At 44.2% G+C, this 20856-nt stretch overlaps 1 protein-coding gene across 1 annotated transcript in view; it reads left to right on the top strand.

The window, feature by feature from the left end:
* The window catches only part of FAM171A1 (family with sequence similarity 171 member A1), a 110415-nt gene that overhangs the window by 51578 nt on the left and 37981 nt on the right, over positions 1-20856 (top strand). The window contains exons 2-3 of the mRNA XM_069458759.1: positions 12607-12834; positions 19180-19272. Coding sequence (XP_069314860.1) covers positions 12607-12834; positions 19180-19272 — 321 coding nt within the window. The remainder of the gene's footprint in view (positions 1-12606; positions 12835-19179; positions 19273-20856) is intronic.

The raw sequence follows: 20856 nt of genomic DNA, 5'->3' as shown, positions 1-20856 counted from the left end.
GGTCAGCAGTGGGCGCCCGGGACTTCACGTTAATCTCTTCCATATGTGGACTCTTCTGCCGACCTTCGGATTCTTAACTCCTTAGACACATGGGCTCTTTTAGGGACATCATCATTGGCCCTGCAACTCTCATAACTTTTGAGGTCTTGGACTAGGCCAAAAGATTATGCAGTGTCCAGTATCTGTCTGTGACCCATTTGACAGGTGACATTTAATAAATAATGTCTTTGTGAAGGAGAACTAAAAATACCATAGATTTCCAAGTAAGACAAAACATGGCAGACCTCCTGTGCAGCCACTTAGAAAACTAGACCTCCCTTTTATATTGCAGAACTGTTAACTGAACTGGCAATGAAAGGGTGTGTATAATTCTTATTTTTCAAGGCAAGAGAGGAAAATAAAGCTTTTTTATTGACATCACTGCCAGGGCATGAGCTATAAAGGTTAAAAGGCGAAAGGTTAATCCATTTGGTGCAAACTAAGAACCATTCTATAAACTCAAACTGTGTGGAAAATATTGTATGTGTTAGTGTTCACTATGGGAAAAAAAAATCGCGAGAAACAGTACTTTGCTGTTCAGAGTAGTCAGATTCCAACCCCCCCCCATAGATGAAGCAGGAAATTTCACTTGTATTGTGAAAAGTTTTAAATTTCTTATAAAACTCTATAAATTGGAGTTTATAAATATTGGTGTTAATCAGGACAGTAAGGTTTCATAACTTGTAGGAGTGAGAACATAATGTACAGTACTGTCTCATAATACAGAATTTATTCAAACAGATGTAAAAAGCAGGAATGGTATTTTTCACTAAACAAATGTACATTTTTGAATGTTAAATGAATAGCAACTGGCACTCTAATTAGCATATCATTTTAATTCTCTTCAGTTACTGGTTGGGATGACCTAAATGTGGCTTTGCAACTCTCTTAAGGTTTAAAAGGGAACTAAAATGATCAGTGTTTTAAAAACAAACAAAACACCCACTAATGCTTGGAGTAGAAAACCCTCAGATGCTGCTTCTTGGAAGGCTGGACCTCTGTGGAACATTCTAGAACAACACCTTAACCTAGTGGAGCAGAGTGGCTGAGAGGTGGGAGAAAGTGTGGTATGAGGAGTTGGGAGTGGTTAGAATTTGCCAAGGGAAAAGGGCAACCTTGGCCATCCCTGACAGAGGATTATTTAAGAATTTGAAAATCTACTTTATAAACCAAAAGCCCTTACCCAAAACTCGGGACTATCTTGTCTCTGTTTTTTTCTCTGACTTCCACATTCGTTTCCCTAGGACTCCAGCCTACTATTTTCCTGCCTTCACAATTCCTAAAGTTCCTTGGGTTCCTTAGTGACCCAAGAACTAGGAAGGGTAGATTCTGCCCTACTTGGAAGCTAGTGAGTTAGCCTGTCTCTACGAGCTTCTATCAAAGTAGAAGCTAGAACTAGTTTGATAAAAGCTGGTAGAGACATGATACTTCCGGATCAGAGACAAAGGACCGTTTATTACTCACAGCAGCAGTCGTAGCCAGAGTATCAGCATTCTTGCTGCAGTTCCCTGGCCCCTGTTTCCTGTAGGGACAATACAGAAAAGATCAGATGATACCTGTGCACGCTGTGGGCTGCTTTGCAGGAGAGAGACCCTGAACTTCAGAAACCCACATCTTTTCTGATGAGCAGTGAGCAGGCCGACCCTTTGCTGTCTATCTTGCCTGGCTGTTCACTAAACATCCTGGAAGAGAGAGCTCCGAACAGAGGGCGGGAGTCAGCACCTTGCTCACAAGGTGTGCACAGGTACAAGCGACCCATGGAGAGTTCTCATGCCAATGGCTTCTGCTTCTTCATGTCCTTGGGAATTGTCAGTGGTGGGTATGAGAGAGAAAGAAGAATCTTCCAGGTGTGGTCAGCCCTTTCCACGAACCTTTTCAGGAGGTCTTTTGTAAACTTTCCATAGACCCTTAGTAATCCTCCTTTAAGAGTCAAATGTTAGGAAACAGTAAGCTAATTATATTAATAAAAACGGCTAAGAGTTATTAAGCCCTCACTGTATGTCACACTATATGGAGAGCAGTTTACACTTGTTATGTCTCTCTAGTTCTGTGAGATTATTATGGGTAGGGGCATCACCCTCATTTTTTACAGATGAGAAAACTCTGCTTAAGAGCATTAAACTGGAAGTGGTAGAGGTGACCCTCGAGCACGAGTTGTCAGAGTCCAAAGCCCTGCGCTCTGAATAGCAAACCGTCTTTCCTTTTTCAGTTTTCTTTCACTGAGAAGCTCTGGGATGGGGAGGAGGGGTTCACAGTTTTGTGTCACCAGATAAAGTTAGTGGAATGCCTGCAAGTAGACAAGATCAGGAATACTCGTGTGCTAGCAGTTGCCTTGAAGAGTCACTGCCAGTCAGCCCTCCGACAAGTCCCATAATGCTTTCCAGGTGGTTGGTGTCCCTATTTTAGGGACAAAGAAATGGCAGCTCAAGGAGGCTGTAAACTTGCCGGAGACCACACAGCTGATCAAAGAGGAGCCAGCCTTGGGCTATGTGGCTGTAATGTGTCCACTCTGCGCACACTCCCCAGTGGTCCGAACATTCATAACGTAAGACCTGAAAGTGCCCTAAAATATTTCAGCTTCATCTGAAATAGAAAAGAAAAATTTCATAATAGCTTCACAGCAGCTTGTTAAATACCTCTGTTTCTTTGAAAAGATAAGCTCCTATGCACGATTTAATCACCGCATTGACTAAACTTGAGCTGCTCCAGCAACTTTTATCTTATTGCGTAATATCCGTGCCAGAGAGCGTCACATACTTGGGCCACTCACAGCCTCCCTGCAAGCCCGTTCAGCTTGCTATTTTTGGGTCCATTTTTTTAAATTCTAAAAGCAATTAATGAGTCAGTTCCCTCGCTACTGCCTCCCACTTAGCACTTTCTAACTGGGCTCTTCCCAGAGAGACATGACTTGCCAAAAAAATCATCATCATCTTCATCGTCTAAAAGCTTCTTTTTTCAAGATTTTATAAATGTCATGTCATTTTGCTCTTGTCCTAGACAGAAAACTGTTCTAAATGAGTATGCACAGATATAGATAGATCTGGAAACACACACACGGAATTTTTCCCCCCACCAGGTTGCCTTGGCAACCATCCCACTAGCATCTTCCAGCAGATCTTTGAAGCTCGGCTAAGGTGTGTACACTAATTTCACAGATGTGCTTAATATTGGTCATTAACTTAGCAGTTCCCAGATTCTTCCAAATCCTCATCAGGGGACGTGGTGCCTTTGTGAAAATTTTAAAACACCAACAAAACAGAAGCATTTTAACGTGGTTTATTGTGGGGATTTCCTTACAAATACTTGTGGGTCTCGGATCACCACAATGTTGCATCATGTAATTGTCTTATTCGACAGTGCAGTATACTGTGTGAAGCTTAGTCAACCCATTTAGTCTTTATATTCCCATGTTGTAGTCATTATATACTGTACCTAATCTGACAAAAATGAGGATATTGTTAGGTTCGTGTATATGCATTGATTTTTTTTTATGGAAAAAAAATCTTAAAAGATGAAATCACAGCTTTATTTTGATGTTGCTATTGTTTTAATGGAAATAGTTATTGAATGCCAAAATGGCGATTCGTATTTCTTTTGAACAGTAACATTCTTTTATTTTAAATGGGCTTGAATTTTTTGGAGAAGTGTCCCCCAAGATAAGTAATCACATTCTCATGTCTATGTCTAAGTGATCCCTGATACCACATAAAAAAGATCAGACTTATGTCAATTTAGTTTGCTGTCAAATGTCTATCTGATGAGATAACTATTTTAGATGAGACCACAGGAACATTCTGGCATTAATTTTGCTTGTGAACACTTGGTTATATATGTCAATTGTACAGTGAAAGCAGGTATGTCCAGCAATCGTTTTTGAGGCTATCTTAGGATGTTTGCCTAAATAACTCCTTGGTTAGTTGCAAGAAAGTAGCTACTTTATAGTTGCTTTTCTAGCATAATGTGCATATGGAACCAGCCCCAGAAACCTCATTTTGTACCAGGTACAATAACAGAGAATGGAATTCTGCTGTTTAATTTATTAGTGGATGGACAGACTTCATAGAATTCTCAGCCAAAAAGTTGTAGGAGGTTGTTGGTACTTGAGTATCAATTGTTGCTATTTGAGTATTATATTTTCAGTTTCCATTGTAGATTATTTAAAATGAGGAGAAGGTGTACCATCACTTGAAAAAAGTAGAAAGTCAATATATGTCTCTATATATCATTTCTTTAATCACCGTAGTTGTATGAATGTTTGTTATTGTGTATTTCAACATTCTTGGCAACTTGGTGTGATGTTGGTTAGAAAGTGTTGTTAATGGGATGATCATCAGTTTGATCCTCATATAAATTTTTTATGATGGAAGGGGAGGAGCGAGGAACCCATAGATTGATTGCCCAGAGATACCCTGATAGCCCTGCCAAGACAGAAGTTCATGTGTTGGAGGGACAGAGGGATGAGGAAGTTGAGGTGAGAGTGTGTGTTGTCATGACAGCAAAGGAAGGCAAGCTTCAAGACGATTTCTCTTCTGACGCTCATTGAATTCATGCGGTACCCATCTATCCTGTCAAGACTATGACGGCACGAAAAGCTCTAATCACACGCCCTCCAGAGGGTGGGTGGCTCTTAGCAGCAGCCCATGTAAACTGTACCCATTGGCTGTCTGCTGCCATCTCTTCTCTTTCTAGTCTAACCTGAAGCTGTAGCTGTTGAATCTACCACGTATCTGCCTTTTCATGAGGTTCAGAGTATGAGTCAGTTGCCAGAGACTGTAAAACACAAGAAAAAACACAGAATGGTATTCTAAGTTCCAGCAAACTTATTGCTTACGTGCCTCTCCTCTGCAGTGAGTAGACATTCAGCGAATGTCTAGAGATCATAATCCTCTGCGGAAACTGAAGGAATGCATTTAAAAGGAGAACCCCACATAGGTGGGAATGCTGTATCAGACGTTGTGACCGCAGGTCACTAGGCAGGTTTAGGCCAGCTCTTGGGACAAAAGGTGTTTACGGGGAGAGACCAAGTGAGCAGCAAATTGGCCTCTCTGAAGTGTGCCTGCATGGTCCTTTCTCTTCTGTGGACAGGACAGAAGTCTTGGTCTTTGCAGAAGAACATCTAGTTGAATATTGTTTTTAGAATTAAACACACATAAGGATTTCCAAATGATATAGCACAACTAGAAATTGGTGCAGGTTATAACAGATTTTTATTGCACTGTATTATATATTAATAAGTAATACATTAAAATAACTAATATATTATGAAATATATTAAATAGTCAATTATAGGATATATAATATATACCATATATAATATATGATGTAGGTCTTTTAAAATACCTATATATATATAATTTTCTTGGAGGACATGACTTACTAAATTTTGAAGAAAAAATAAAATTGAACAATGTAAGGTACATGTGCCTTATGTGAGACTGGAGAAAAATATTAAATATGAAATGTCTGATTTTGAATGAAAAGTGTAGTTTATTACATCTCAAAGAAGAGGCAGTACGATTAATCAAAGCATGCGCCTAAACTATCGACACAGTTTTGCTGTCTTAACAGTAGACATCTGCTGTCATCGAGTGGCCAGGTTTCATGAAGCTATAGTGGATGATACCAGCGCTGGACCACCAAAGAGATACCATTAGCTTTTTTGGATGAATATTCGGTTTTGGAGTGTGTTTCAGCACTTCATCTTTATCCAACCATTGTGCCGAACACTTGCGATTATCAAAAAGAATCCATTTTTCATCACATGTAACAATGCAATGTAGAAATTGTTCACCTTTATGTTGTAACAGCAAAGAAAGTCAAGCTTCAGGACGATGTCTCTTCTGATGCTCATTTAACTCACGTGGAACCCATCTAGCCAACTTCTTTACTTTGCCCATTTGTTTCAAATGGTCTAATATTGTTGGAATAGTAACATCCAACCTTGCCGCTAATTCATACGTAGGTTGAGATGGATTCGCTTCCACTACAGCTTTCAGATCATCATCTACCTTGGTCTCAGGTCACCCGCATGGCTCATTTAAAATTAAATTAAAATCACCAGAATGGAACTTCTCAAACCATCAACGTACACCCTTCCCAAACACTTTGGTAATATTCTGAGCTGTCTGCACTGCACTGGTTTCACAACAGAACTCATATTTGAAAATAACATGAATTTGTGATATCCGTGGTTTCACAAAAATTGCTCTAAAAACATATGAAAGATAATCACAAGCCAAAATGTGTGTTTGCAAGACTGAGGATGTACCTTCACAATAAAAATAAAACAAGAAGGCTGGACGCAATGGCTTACACCTGTAATCCTAGCACTCTGGGAGACCAAGGCCGGAGAATTGCTTAAGCTCAGGAATTCAAGACCAGCCTGAGCAAGACTGTGACCCTGTTTCTGCTAAAAATAGAAAAATTAGCTGGGCATCATGGTGTGCACCTGTGATCCCAGCTACTTGAGGGGCTGAGGCAGGAGGATCCCTTGAGCCCAGAAGTTCTGAGGTTGTAGTGAGCTATGATGATGCCACTGCACTCTACCTGGGATGACAGGGTGAGACTCTGTCTCAATAAATAAATAAACAAGAAGTGTCAAAGTGAAATGTTAGAAATATCAACTGTCAAACTTAGTACTTGGGGAAATTGGACATTTCATACTTAATAACCTAATAGCGTGTGACAAAATACATCCTAATTTCATCAGATTACAAAGTAAAACCTTTTGTGTTTATAAAAGAAGATAAATGGACAGAAAGCTGCCCCCTGGCACCTTAAGTGTCCTAGAACAGGCTATTTAATAAAGACATGGAAATTCTGTTCATGTGCCGATATTGTAAAGTCATAGCACCAAGGAACACGGTGCCAAATCTCTTAGAGCAAAGGTCTGGTAACATTTTAAAAATAACCTCTCATTTGGAAAATGTTTTTAAGTGATCAAGTAATCTTTTATTGTTTTAGTTAAGAATTGAAAGGCCATTGTAACTCCCCTAAATTGGGGTTAAATATAGCTAATCATAGTGCTGGTGGCTGGTGGCTAAGTAGGGTGACGTCCTTTTCAGTGGCTGTCCCTGGCGTGAGGGAGCTTGGGGCCACCTGGGGTGACAGCCTGTGCTGGGTCTGCCTGGCGGAAATCAGACTTTCTTGCTGCCGGGCCCCGGTGGCCAACCCAGAAAATACTGGGTTCCCAACTACTAGGGTGGGTTGCTGTGGAAACCAACAGCTCTACGAACCAAAAGGAAAGAGAAAATTAAAATCCCAGAACAAAGGCCAATTTTAGGAAATATAAAAAGGGAACAAAAGGCAGTCCCAGGGAGCCAAAAACATCATAGAAACAAACAAACCAAAAAAAAAAAAAAAAAGGGAAATCGAGTCCACAAATTTCACTTTCCCTTTTAAGATCAAGCCAGAGTTTGTTAGAGTAGATGTGAGAACTGAGAAGTATAGAATGTTCAAAAAGCAGTGAAAGTTGTTCTCCGGTGAGAACCACAAGGGACTCTGTGTTCTGGAATATTCTGTGTTAGCCTGTTTTGGAGTTTGGAGGAGAAGTTATAAAATCAATTCAACCCATCATTTGTAGAAAAATAACTAAAGATACACATTGTTATTTGATGACGAAAGGGGAAGGAAAACGAGATAAACTTTATATTAATACTTGGCCTTTCGGTGTTTGCAGGCAGTTTTGTCAAACACTGACTGGCGGAATCTTCCATCTGCCTGTGAACTGTCTACCATAACTCCCTCCTCCCGTCCCTGCCGCGATGTTCGCTCTTCACTTGCCACTTAGAGGTGCGTTCTCCCAAGCCAACAATTTGAAACAGCCTTGTTGCGTTTAGTTCTAAATCTGTGGCAGTTAGGAAGGAAATGACTAAAAGATAATGCTGGACTCGAAAGCTGATGTTTAGTTTTCTACCCACAAAGCAGATGCTCTTTGTACTACTTGGTTTGTGCCCACAGAGCCACACACCGTCGTGTTTGCCAAGAGCAGAGGGAGCTCTGAATCACGGCGGAGGGAGAGTTCCTGAGCGCTTGTTTCTTCCTTCTTGGCTCTGCCGCTGGCCGATGAAAATTTGAGAATGCTCTAGAAGCGACAGCTGGATTCCTGATGGTGAAGTAGCCCACTGAGTAAGAGAGCGTAGTGAGAAGAGGCCTGAGCTCGCACCCCCAGGGTCGCCCACTTGGAGCAGGCAGACGTGGAGCCCAGGGTGGGTGCCCAGAAGGAGGACAGGAGGAGATCCTGTGGGTACAGTTTCAAAGAGGCCACAGAGCTGTGCCAGGATGGCACAGACCCCACGGAGGACAAAGAGCTCTCCGTGCTCTAGCTGGCTTAATGAGACAGTTATTCAAGCTTTGGGGTAGCTCAAGGAAATTCTGGGAAGACGAGGCTCGCAGTTGGAACCGTGGCCGAGCCGTCTGGTGTGACTATTCCAAAGGCGTCCCTGCTGCCCCCAAACCAGATGCCTCAAAGCTCAGGACTCCTCCAGGTCAGGGGTCTGGTCTCCACCGTCCCCCCCAACGGTCTGCCTGCAATGTGACGGATGGGAGTGGAAGAGGGGCAGAGTCCGTGTGCGGGGAGAGCTTTGGGGGAGCCAAGGGCTGGCCAGTCACTCAGGGCAGCGCGTGGAGCCAGGTGGCTCTGCCGGGGGAGGGCCAGGGTGCTTGGGATGGATGCTGCCCCTCAGCGGTGGCACCTTTTTCTTCAAAGGGCCCAAAATACCAAGTTGAGACTTTATAGGCCATATGGCTTCTGTGACAGCTCCTGAACCCCACCTTTGTAGTGCAAAGCCAGCCCACAGTGTCCTAATGAAACTTTATTTAGGGGCCCTGAAATGGAATTCCAGGTAATTTTCAGGCACTGTACAAAAGCAGCCAGCAGGCCACATTTGGCCTAAGAGCTGAGCTGCAGTTGCCACCCCTGGTACGTGTGATAGGGCCACTAAAAGGCTCCAGGGAGAGGTCAGCTGAGTATTTAATTAATAGATAGCTCCCTCTGGCTTCAGTGGGATTTCAGAGCTCAGGTCTGAAGAAGGTGACACTTTTTGTGAAAAGGCCATGTGGCAGTTCGGGTGATGGATGGCGAGGGCCTGAAAATAGGGCAGTGTTAACAAGGATGCAGAAGAAAGGGCTGCTCTGAGATGTAGAGTTTGGAATGAAAATGAGCAGAACTTGGTGCTGAATCTGCAGGGGTGGGAGTGAAAGCATCACGTGCCAGTTTCGGATTACACGGTATTCAGGGGCCCCAACTCACTCACCAGCAAAGAGACGTGGTGCATCTTCATGCACATGTAGGTCTAGGACCAATTAGGGGTCTTCCTGTAAATGAGAGTAGTGTTAGTGACTAGTGTTTCACCTAGTCATAAGATCACTCCCCTGGTTGTCATTTAGTGGGAATAGTTTTGTTTGCTGTCAAAGGAAGCGTCTCATTCAAAGTGTTACTCTACAAAAATGATACCCCAGTGCTCTGTAAGAATTACTTAACCATATTGATAATTTGTCCTACTTCACACTGAAAGAAGGAGCTAAGTAATCTCTTGCAAAGTACATTGCAGACTATAAACTAGGCTTCCCATATTAGAAGAAACTCAAGTGGTAGAATCTAAGACGTTGATTAGAGTAGAACTCCCTCTTTCTCTGTTGATTCATAAATCTTTTTTCCAAACATCAGCAGCTTTTGTCTTCTCAGCAAACCATGAAGAGAGAACAGGAAGCTTGTAATCCTGATTGTTGGTAAATGTTACATTACCATAAAATTACATAAATCATCAATGCAGAATTTCTGCTATGTGAATGTTAATGAAAGCTGGGTTAATTTATGTTATAATCCAGCCTACTACTTGCAGACAAGGAAGACCAAGTTAAATAAGAAAATGTGTATGTGAACAGAAGAAAACTATAGGCTAATATCCCTGATGAACATAGATGCAAAAATCCTCAACAAAATACTAGCAAAGCAAATTTAACAGCACATTAAAAAGATTATTCATCATGATCAAGTGAGACTCATCCCAGGTATGCAAGGATGGTTCAACATACACAAACCAATCAATGTGATGCATCGTATCAACAAAACAAAGGACAAAAAGCATATGATCATTTCAACTAATGCTAAAAAGCATTCAATAAAATTCAACATCTCTTCATGTTAAAAACTCTCCAAAAACTGGGTATAGAAGGAACTTACCTCACGCAATAAAGGTCATATATGGCAGACTCACAGTGAGTATCATACTGAATGGGGAAAAACTAAAAGTCTTTCCTCTAAGAGATAGAACAAGACAAGATGCCCACTTTCACTACTGTTATTCAACATAATACTGGGAATTCTAGCTAGAGCAGTCAAACAAGAGAAATAAATAAAGGGCATCCAAATATTGGAAAAGAAGAAGTCAAATTATCCTTGTTTGTAGATGATATGAGCTTATATGTAGAGAAATCTAAAGACTCCACAAAAAAACTGCTAGAACTGATAAACAAATTCAGTGAAGTTACAGAATACAAAATCAACATACAAAACTCAGTAGCATTTCTATATGCCAACAGTGGACAATCTGAAAAAGAAATCAAGAATATAATCCCATTCACAGTAGCTCCAAATAAAATAAAATACCTAGGAATAAACTTAACCAAAGGGACGAAAGATCTCTATAATGGAAACTATAAAACACTGATGAAAGAAAGTGAAGAGGGCACAAAAAAATGAAAATATATTCCATGCTCATGGATTAGAAGGATCAACATTGTTAAAATGTCCATACTACTCAAAGCAATCTACATCAATGCAATCCTCATCAAAATACCAATGACATTCTTCACAGAAATAGAAAAAATAATCCTAAAATTTATATGGAACCACAGAAGACCCAGAATAGCCAAAACCATCCTGAGCAAAAAGAACAGAACTGGAAGAGATGGTTTTCCAGACACAGAAAGACAAATCTCACATGTTCTCACTCCTATGTGGGAGCTAAAAATTAAAACCAATTGATCTCATGCAGACAGAGAGTAGAATGATGGTTACCAGAGGCTGGGAAGGGTAGCAGGGGCGGGGTGGATAAAGTGGGGATGGTTAATGGATACAGAAATACAGTTAGATTGAATGAACAATATTTGACAGAACAACAAAGTGACTATAATCAATAATAATAATGATACTTTAAAATAGCTAAAAGAGTAGAATTGGAATGTTTCTAACACAAAGAAATGATAAATGCCTGAGGTGATGGATACCCCAATTACCCTGATTTGATTAATCCACATTGTATGCCTGTATCAAAACATCACACATGCCCTAGAAAGAGACACAACGATTATGTGCCCATAGAAATTTTTTTTAATAAAATGTGAAAATGTGTGTGTGGTGTATGTCCTGCAAGTCTGCATGAAGATAACTAAGATCGGAGTTCATTGGTGAAATGTGTTTCGTAATATCACATCCTTGATTTTCATGATGTCGGTTTATCCCTTGTTTGGTATTAGTTTCCTCCTCCTGTGGTATCAAGTAGCCAAGTTTACTTTCTGTATCTTTAATTTTTTTCTTTCTAAAAGGTTTTGGGAGACTTGTTTGGTGCACATCTATAGTTCCTCAGTCTGGGATTCTTTAGCTGTTCTCCGTGGTCTTCTCAAGAAATTTATTAAATCAGTGTATGAAAAAGTGGGTAAGAAAATGACTAACTGAAATCTGTGATATTGAAAAGGCTGCTTTAGGATATGATACGACAAATAGTTGGCAAGTTGGAGCTTCTCAACCCAAAAGACATTGTCAGTGTGGTTGCCCTGGTGTAGGACAGAACTTTGGATTTAAAGATATTAGTACTCCCAGACAGGGCTGTCTCACCCCCCTTGTTGTACACTTTTATCCCCTCTGACACCTTTCTCTGAGCTCCTCTCCTGGCAGCCTTGAACAGTGACACGGAACGTTTGCAAGCATCATGACTGGAGTAATAGGAGGGCAGTAGCTTGCGTTGGTGCTTACTCTGCCAGGTATTATGCTAAATGTGCCCACCTACATGTTGGGATATGCATTGTTATCATTCCCAGTTTACAGATGGGGAAACTGAGGCCTGGAGAGAGGACAAACAATCTCCCACCTCACTCTTGGGGTCCTCTCTTTTAAAGATATTTCTCACTGATTTTCACTCTTTCCACGATGGCCAGCAACACAGTCCCGGGTGATTTCTGTCCACGTGTACCAGTACGTTGGACACGGCTGCAAATCCCACAGCCTGCCGGGTCCCCACTGCCGCAGCGCGAACCCTGTTGAAAGAGTGTTGTGTTTGTCGCCCGCTGTCTTAAAGGAATAGAATTTTTCTCTCAATTATTTGTCGGTGTCAGCGGGAAGGAGTAAAGGCGAAAGCGGTTTGGAACTGCTTTGACGATAATGGGAAATTGTGTGACATAAAACGAGACCTCCAAGAAGAGCATGTCCCAGATTAAAATTATTCCTATTTCGGGTGTGGATCTAGGTTTTCTGAGCACAGCCAACCTTCAGCCTCCCGCCACAATCATAGCAGAATCATGCTTGTTTCGAGATTCATGGCAGCTCTTTGTTGCTTTTCCTGTGTCCAGAGGTCACGCTGAAGGTGCACGTCAGCGACGCCAGCACCCACCAGCCGGTGGCGGATGCCCTCATCGAGGTCTTCACCAACCAGGTCTCCATCGCCTCCGGCACCTCGGGGACAGATGGCGTCGCCTTCATCAAGTTCCAGTACAAGCTGGGCAGTCAGTTGATCGTCACGGCCACGAAGCACGCCTACGTGCCCAACTCCGCCCCCTGGAAGCCGATCCGATTACCCGGTAAGGTTGTCGCCGTCTTTCGCTAACACGGGGCTGGGGCACAGTGTGGGCACACGGTGACAGAGTCAGGACACGGAAATGGTTTTGAAAGTGCAAGCCACACAGTCAGTGAAATAAGCGTGTTTATTCCCTACTTTACCCTTGTGGGGTCCCCTCACGCGAGGGACAGTTAGGGGACAAAGCGCGAAGCTGGTTGCATGAGAACAAGGATGTCCACAGAGGTGGGAAGTGATTGGGAGATTGTTTTTCTCCTTCTGCCCCTTCCTGCCGTTCACCACGTCAGAGCAGTCTGTCCACCGCACGGGGTGAGGACGGTGCCTGACACAGGTCAGCTTGGGGCTGGGGTCGGAGGTGAGGAACACAGGCTTTGGGAACCGACTGACCTGGGTTCTAACCTCCAGTCTGTGATCACGCCCGTGGCTGCAGGGCCAGTCTCTGTAAACTGGGACTATGACGACCTCGTAGAGTAGTTCTGATGGAAAATGAGTTCACAAACGTAAACTAACTTACAGCACTGAAACACAGTAGGTGCTCAATAAATGTGCAGCACTGAGTACAGGGCGTGGCAAGGTGCCATGTTAGTGCTGAACTCTGTCCCACAGCACAAAGAGGTACCCTCCCTCCCTCGAGGACCCTGCTGCCTCTGGGGACACGTGGCCCTCCCTGGAACTGTTTGTTCTGTCTGTAAAGCCCCAGCGTCTACTTTAATTCACAGAATTTCCTTCAGTTCTTTTTACATTGATTAAGTACCTACTGTGTACCAGGCACTGCCCTGGGCACCAAGGACACAGATCAGGGACACAGATCGCACCCCCAGAGAGGTTATAATGTCCTTGTGAAGTCAGCCGCAGAAGCGATTTCTGATAGACTTACGCACAGATGTGCCGATGGGGCGCTGGGGGGAGTGCGGGTGAGCATCCTAGGGGAGGTGGGCGAAGGCTTCCTGGAGGCAGCGAGAGGGAAGCTGAGTCTTGAGAATTAATTAGCATCGCGGCATCTGACGGTGATTATACAAACCTACAGATCCCAGGACTCAGCCACGCAATCTCGGGAGGTTGCTCAGGAATCTGCATTTTAACACGCAACCTCCCCGCCCCACCAGCGCCAGATACTCACAGATAAAAATGTTCGCCAAAGTCTGAGCCCCCGGCTTCGTGAGCTGTGGCAAATGGATTTTGTGCAGATAAGATGGAAGGTTTTAGAGGAAAGAGGGTAAACCTGAGAAATACTGAGCAGGCGAGTCCAGACGGCCTTGGAGAATGGACAGGAGAGAGGCGAGGAAGAGGATGGGATGGAGGGAATGTGAGTGGACCAGGTGTCTGGCTGCTGGCAGAGTGGATGGCGCCTGCAGGGGCAAGCAGTGGACTGGGAGGACCGGCCACACCACGTCTCCCTGAAGTTGATTCAAATAGCAGACGGGGTTAGACAAGTCCCCTTCCTGCTCCCGGTGTCTGTATCCCCCCCAAGCCCCGGGCTGGGGCAGAGATGGATGGAGGTTGGCAAACGGGGGCAGAGGAGCAGGTGTTGGGGGCACAGTTGACGACAAGCTTAGTTTAGGGTACATTTGGTGTCACTTGCCTCTGGGACACCAAATGAGCATATTTGTCCTTTAGTTCGAAATGAATTGGGGGTTCAGGAGAGAGATCCGGGCTGGAGGTTTAGCTTGGGTCATCAGTGTTAAGGGGAGAGTCAGAACTATGAGCTTACCCAGAGAGTGGAGGGCAGGGGGCTGGGACAGGACCCTGGGAAGGCCCCAGAATAGGTAAGGAGGTCTTCACTAGACACCATCTAAAGGAAACGTGTGACACCCCTGTTCTCCATACCGAGACGTCACTGGAAATAAGCCAGGGAAGTTTGGACCGTATCTGCCTTTTTGGGAGAACAGGTGCACAGAGTACAGTCGATTTTCATCACTGGCAGGAGGTATGGTCCATAAACTTGCCCCATCGCGGAGTTCGCCAAGACTGAACCACCACCCCACAAGGGAACTACAGGGCTAGGCTCCTGTCGGCCTCTGGTCACAAAACTTTCATGAGCTGATCAGTACATACCTTTGTTTTGTGTGTGTTTCAGTTTAAAGACACCTTGCTTGATACAGTTGATTCATTAGCATCGAACTCACGGCCCACAGCCTTGTAACTCGAGCCCGAATGAAGCTTATGGAACACATGTTATTGTCTCCATAAGGCACATCACAGCCCTCTCGTGCTTGGGAACACCAGACAGAACCTCAGTATTATGCTCGGGGGCTGGGTTACTTATTTATTTATTATTTGTATAAATGTAAGGGGTACAAGTGCAGTTTAGATAGAGCACGTAGGGCTGAAGTCTGGGCTTTTAGTGCCGCGGTCACCCGAATAGTGCCTGTTCTACTCGTTAAGTAATTTCTCACCCCTCACCCCAATCCCACCCTTCTAAGTCCACAGAGTCTGTCATTGCATGTCTTTGTCCTCATGTGCACATTATTTAGCTCCCAGTTATAAATGAGAACACGTGGTATGTGACTTTCTGGGTCTGAGTTGTTTCGCTTAAGCTAACGGCCTCCAGTCCCATCCGTGTTGCTACACAAGACATGATTTCATCCCTTTATATGGCTGAATAGTATTCCACTGTGTATGCACGCTGCCTTCTCTTTATCCAGTCACCCGCTGATGGGCATCTAGGTTGATGCCATGTCTTGGCGGTTGTGAACAGAGCTACGATAAATACAGAATTGCAAGTACCTTTCTGATTTAATGGTTTCTTTTCCTTTGGGTGGATACCTGGTAGCGGGATCGCCGGATTGAATGGTAGTTCTGTGTTTTTGTACTTTGAGAAATTGCCAAACCATTTTCCATTTTAAGTAGCAAATTCCTCAACAAAAAGCTTGTCCCTAAATAGAGACACTTACAGAATGAGAGCTGACACCGAAGGCAGAGGGTCAACCCGAGAATCTCAGCTGCAGGGCACGTCGGGGGTCTCCTTTGGCCGCTCCGTGCGTGTGCGTGTAAAATACCACGAGCGTCAATGTGGGGGTTACAAGTAAATTCTAGCAAGTAGACAGACGCGTTTGCAAATACAGAATCTGTGAGCAAGGAGGATGAACTCTAATTACGTTCATTTGACGCAGTTAATGAAACCATTTCCATAATACCCATTTTCTTAAATGAGTCAAATAACGGGAGGGACGTCATCTGATTGACAGAGTTTTGGGCGAGGCAGGAAGACACCAGCATCCCCGCCTGCCCACGCCCAGCTGGCCCCTTGCGTGGGCCCATCAGCACTTTCTCAGCCTGGGCTTCTTGTTTCTAAAATTAAATTAATAAGCCCGAATAATTTCTAAGCACCTTCCTGTGTCTTTGCTTATTTTACTCTGCTCGCCTTTTTAATGTCATAAAGGGACTCTTGACTAGAATCTAATGGGAAACGTGACCAAAATCTAGGCTGGCCTGTGTTTGAGAAACAGAGTAAACTGTTGTTCTCCTGCAAGTTTTTGGAGGTCAAAACCAACACTTTTGGTATTCCAGATAACTGGGCAAGGAAGCGAGGAGAGCTGGGAACCTCTTCTAGAACAGGCTGAAAAAATGACACTAGAAAAATGCATTCTTTATGACGCATGTGCCACACAGCATTTATGTTTGCACGAACTCCTGGAGTGGATTTCCTTTATCATCCTTAACAGTAGTTCCTGGAGGATGTGTTGGTTTTTCCCCTTTCAAGGAAGTCATGCAGTTATGTTATGCATCTGCCTAAAATCCTTCAGTGGCCTTAGGATGAAGTAGAGGTGACATACGCCTCCTCCCCCGACCACCTCTGCCTTCCAGATCTCATGGTCTGGCCAGCTTGTCATTCTCTGAAGGAGTCTGGTGTTTTCCCCTCTCTGTGTGTGCCCGCGCTGTTATCCCTTGACCCCTGTCCACTCTGCAAGCTTGGCTTCCATGCTGTAAAGCCCAGCGGGGCTGTTTGCTGCTCCAAGAAATCTTCCTGCCTCTCCCAGGTAGAATGAGGTGTTTCTTTCTCTCTACGTATCTAAAAACTAACATGTACTTGGGTGTAGATGCTCAGAAGACAACCTCTGAGCATCAATCAGCATCGGCTCTAGGATGGGTAAAAATACCATGTTCTCGCAGAACTCAGGGCCTCTCTGCTGCCTCCCACCCACCCGGGCACTCAGTTGATGGGGCCCGTGGGCCCTGCCCTCTGCTCTGGGAAGCACCTGGTGGTGTCTCTCCTGCAGGCTCTTTGCAAGAAATCATTTTTCCCCTTTAAGAAATGAGGTTTGAGAAACACTTTGCCAGAGCAGCCTTCTTATATATGGACGTACCAAATATTTTAGGTGAGAAGAATTTTCAACACACTGTAGCAGTCATGTACATCTCGGGAGATGATCACAGGTGTCTTCAGAGCTCAGAGTCCCCCCATACTGGTCCACACGGAGGTGTTCGGGGCCTGGTGAATGCCTGCAGGCCCCGTGGTAGCTCTGGATGGGGCGGGAGGACCCAAGCATCAGCGTTTCGAACAGCGTGGAAGGTAACTCTAGCCTGGGTTTGGAGCTGAGCTGCTTCCTCCCGGCAGCATCTGCTACAATAGTCCTGTCCTTTTCTCCTGGCCACGAAATGCCCAGTGCCATTAGGTGAAAGGGTCACAGATAAAAGGTTTACCTTTGACGTCATGCAGGATTTATCAAAGTTAGGGTTCTTCCCTTTAGGCCTGGCTTAGCTGTGGGACCAACAGTAACTAATTCCAGAATATTTCATCACCCCCCAAAAATCTGATGCCCAGTGGGACTGACTTACTCTTTCCCACCCCTCCCAGCTCCAGCCTCCACTCATCTCTTCTCTGTCTTTCTGGATTTGCCTATTCTGTAAGCACGTAAATGGAATCCTACAACATGTCGCCCTTTGTGTGTGGCGTCTTTCACTTAGTGTGGCATTTTCAAGGTCCCTCCATGTTGTAGCATGTGTCAGTACTGTGTTCCCTCTTATGCATGAGGAATATTCCACTGCAAGGATGTATCACACTGTGTCCATTCATCAGTTGGGAAACATTTGTTTGGGTCATTTTCACTTTGGGGCTATTACCGATTACGGACAGTGCTGCAGCTAACATTCGCGTGTAAGTTTCCGTGTGAATGTATGTTTTCGGTTCTGTTGGGTTAATACCTAGGAATGGAATGGCTGCGTCATGGGTCACTCTCTCTGTTTAATATTTGAGGGACTGCCAGACTGTTTTGCACAGCTCCAAGGTGTGTTCTTATCTTTCTCCTGGTACTTGCCACAGTCTGCTTGTCCTACAGCTGTTCATTGTGAGTCTAGTCCCCTTCTAATGCGTGACCCTTGAAGGCACAGGCTGCCTCCAGCATGTATCTGTTGCACCCTGGGATCTGGCCCTGGGCCTTGCGTAGAGTAACAGCTAAATAAATTGCCTGGTGGAGAGTGAGTGAACAGAGAGGTCACATCCAGGGCCACCTCCCCAGTCTGGTCCCCTGTGGCATTATTAAACGTCAGTACCAAAGGCAAAGTAATCGATATTCTCAGCACTAGATCTTTCTAGGTCCTGATACTTCCCAGAAAGTCACTTTACCTCTCTGGGCCCCATTTCCATGTTGCATAGGGGTGGAGGGCAGATTCCAGAGTTCAAATCCTGGTTCCGGCATTTATCAACTGGTAAATATTGAGCAAGTTACTTCCTCGTGTATAAACCTATTTTCTTACCTGTAAAATGGGCATATTAACTTCATAGAGCTGTTATCACAATTAAAGCACTAACAAGCCTGGCATGTTAGTAAGGGGTTTGATAATATTAGCGATTTTTATCATTCCATGATGTATTTATTTGTTTTTTTCTCTTAAATTCATATGTTCCACCCAGAAACTTGTAGGCTTTGTGAGATTTTTTAGTTGGAAGGTCAGTTGCTTAAGCAAGAGGTTTAAAGTAGCACAATTTCTATCATGTTATTCGTTCTCAGGGTTGGGGGGCAATATTGTTTTACCATGAGGCACACATGAACCTAACCTCATATTTGTAAAGTCTCTCTTAATGTTGATACTTGACGTGATATATTCTATACTCATATAATATTTACATTATAACTTTTGATCTACTTAATGTGAACAGGTTCAGTTACTTTGCTAGAAACTTCCAACAAACAAAAACAATTGACTTGTGTAGAGCAAACAGTCTGTTATACAAGAAATTGCAATACTTCTGTGGTGTTTTGAAGGTATTTTGCTACTCATACTAAAAATCGATATTAGTGATGGATTTGAAATCAGAGGATACAAAGAATGCAGAGTACCCCAAAAATGAGCGTGGGCATTTAGGTTTAAATGCCAGAATTCCCTCATGTCCACTTTTTCCCTGCAGTATTTTCTTCACTGAGCCTTGGCCTGCTTCCAGAACGATCCGCTACTCTGATGGTGTACGAAGATATTGTGCAGATAGTATCAGGATTCCAAGGTATGTTTAATAGTTGTTTTATTTTTTGTTGTTATTAATATTATTTTTGATCGACAAATCATAATTGCATACGCTTACGGGGTACAGTGGGATGTTGTATGTATACAACGTGGAATGATTAAATCAACCTAATTAACGAATCGGTTGCCTCTTTCACAATGGTGAGACATTTGAAATTTATTCTCTTAGTTGTTTCGGTATGTTTAATATTTGAAAAGGAAACTGACAGTCGCTTTTGGGCCAACCACTAATATCTTACGTGGGACCCACTTAGCGTCATATGGAGGTGACAATGACTTTATCCACAGCCGGGACATACTGTCTATTCACTGTCACTTGGCTATACATAGTCTTATTTCCTATAGGACCATGGTTCAAGTGTGTGAGACAAAAGAAGGGGCTGCCCGGATCTGCCCACCCTCTCTTTCCCCTGCAAAGGGGACACTGTCCATCGATCTCGTTTGGGTCCGAGTCCAGGCACTGCCACTAAAGGCTGATCCGCACACAGTGTGGCTTTTCCTCTCTTCCATCCCCCTGTTTTTTGAATCTGTCCCCAGTGTCCTGATGTCTGTAAATGTGACCTCACCCCTTTCTGGCTTCTACAGCTCCCACGGAGAAGCTCACACAGAAGGTTCCAGAAACTTGCCCTTTGCTCGTTACAGGGGTTGGAACTGGGAACGCTTATGTGAGATGCGTTTCTGTGCTGAGAGCATCATTTCATCCCATCATTGGGCCAGGGGATGATGTTTCCTGGCCCTGAATGTTTCATCAGAGTCGTTTTTTATTTACTCTGTTCTTTATTTTAAAACCATTGTGTATCCGTCATCCTCTGTGGAACCAAACATGTGTTCCGTTTGCCAACGAAGCAAACGCATCTACTCCCTTGTCACCGAGGAGCTGTGGGGCGACAGGAGGAGCCCAGCCTGCAGCCACTGCTGTTCGAGCGTATATTTGAAGAGAAAATAAGTAGAAGCATCTGGCAGCATTTCTGCCTCAAGTTTGGGAGAGAAAACAGGAATAGCAATACAGATTTGGGTGTCATCTGCACAGTAAACGCCTTAAGTTTTTATTTTTCCCCTCTGAGAGAGCAGAGCTGGGCCTTTTCCAGTAGAACCGCACCGTGTCCTGGGCCCGTGAGCCTTGGGAGCCTCCTGCTTTTCTTTTCTTAGCTTTGCTATTGGCAGAGTCACTTACAGCCTCCGTGTTGTCCCACTCCGAGGACGTTTCTCTCTCCACCCGCCTTGATCCCTCCACTGCATTGAACAGAGACACCCGGCCGCCACTCCCTTCCCTCTCCACCATGACATCGAGCCTGGATTTTCTTTCTTCCATCCCTTGGTCACCTCTTCTCGGGGACTCCAGTGCCTGTCCTGGGCCCATGTTTCTTTCTAGTCCTTTCTCTCAATCGCCTTGAGACTTCTGGTTTCTGATGCCCTGGAGATGCTGATTCCACCCGGTTCCATGTCTCCAGCCCGGACCCTCCCCCGGAGATGGGGCTCCCACCAGTTGCTAATTGGACATCTCCCCCTGGGGGTCTAACAGGCGACTCACGTTTGACACGTACACGCAGAGCCCGTGGTCGAG

This window comes from Eulemur rufifrons, chromosome 25 (assembly GCF_041146395.1).
Source record: "Eulemur rufifrons isolate Redbay chromosome 25, OSU_ERuf_1, whole genome shotgun sequence".
Taxonomy (NCBI): domain Eukaryota; kingdom Metazoa; phylum Chordata; class Mammalia; order Primates; family Lemuridae; genus Eulemur; species Eulemur rufifrons.
The sequence above is the reverse complement of the archived record's forward strand: the minus strand, read 5'-3'. Positions and strand labels throughout refer to the sequence as shown.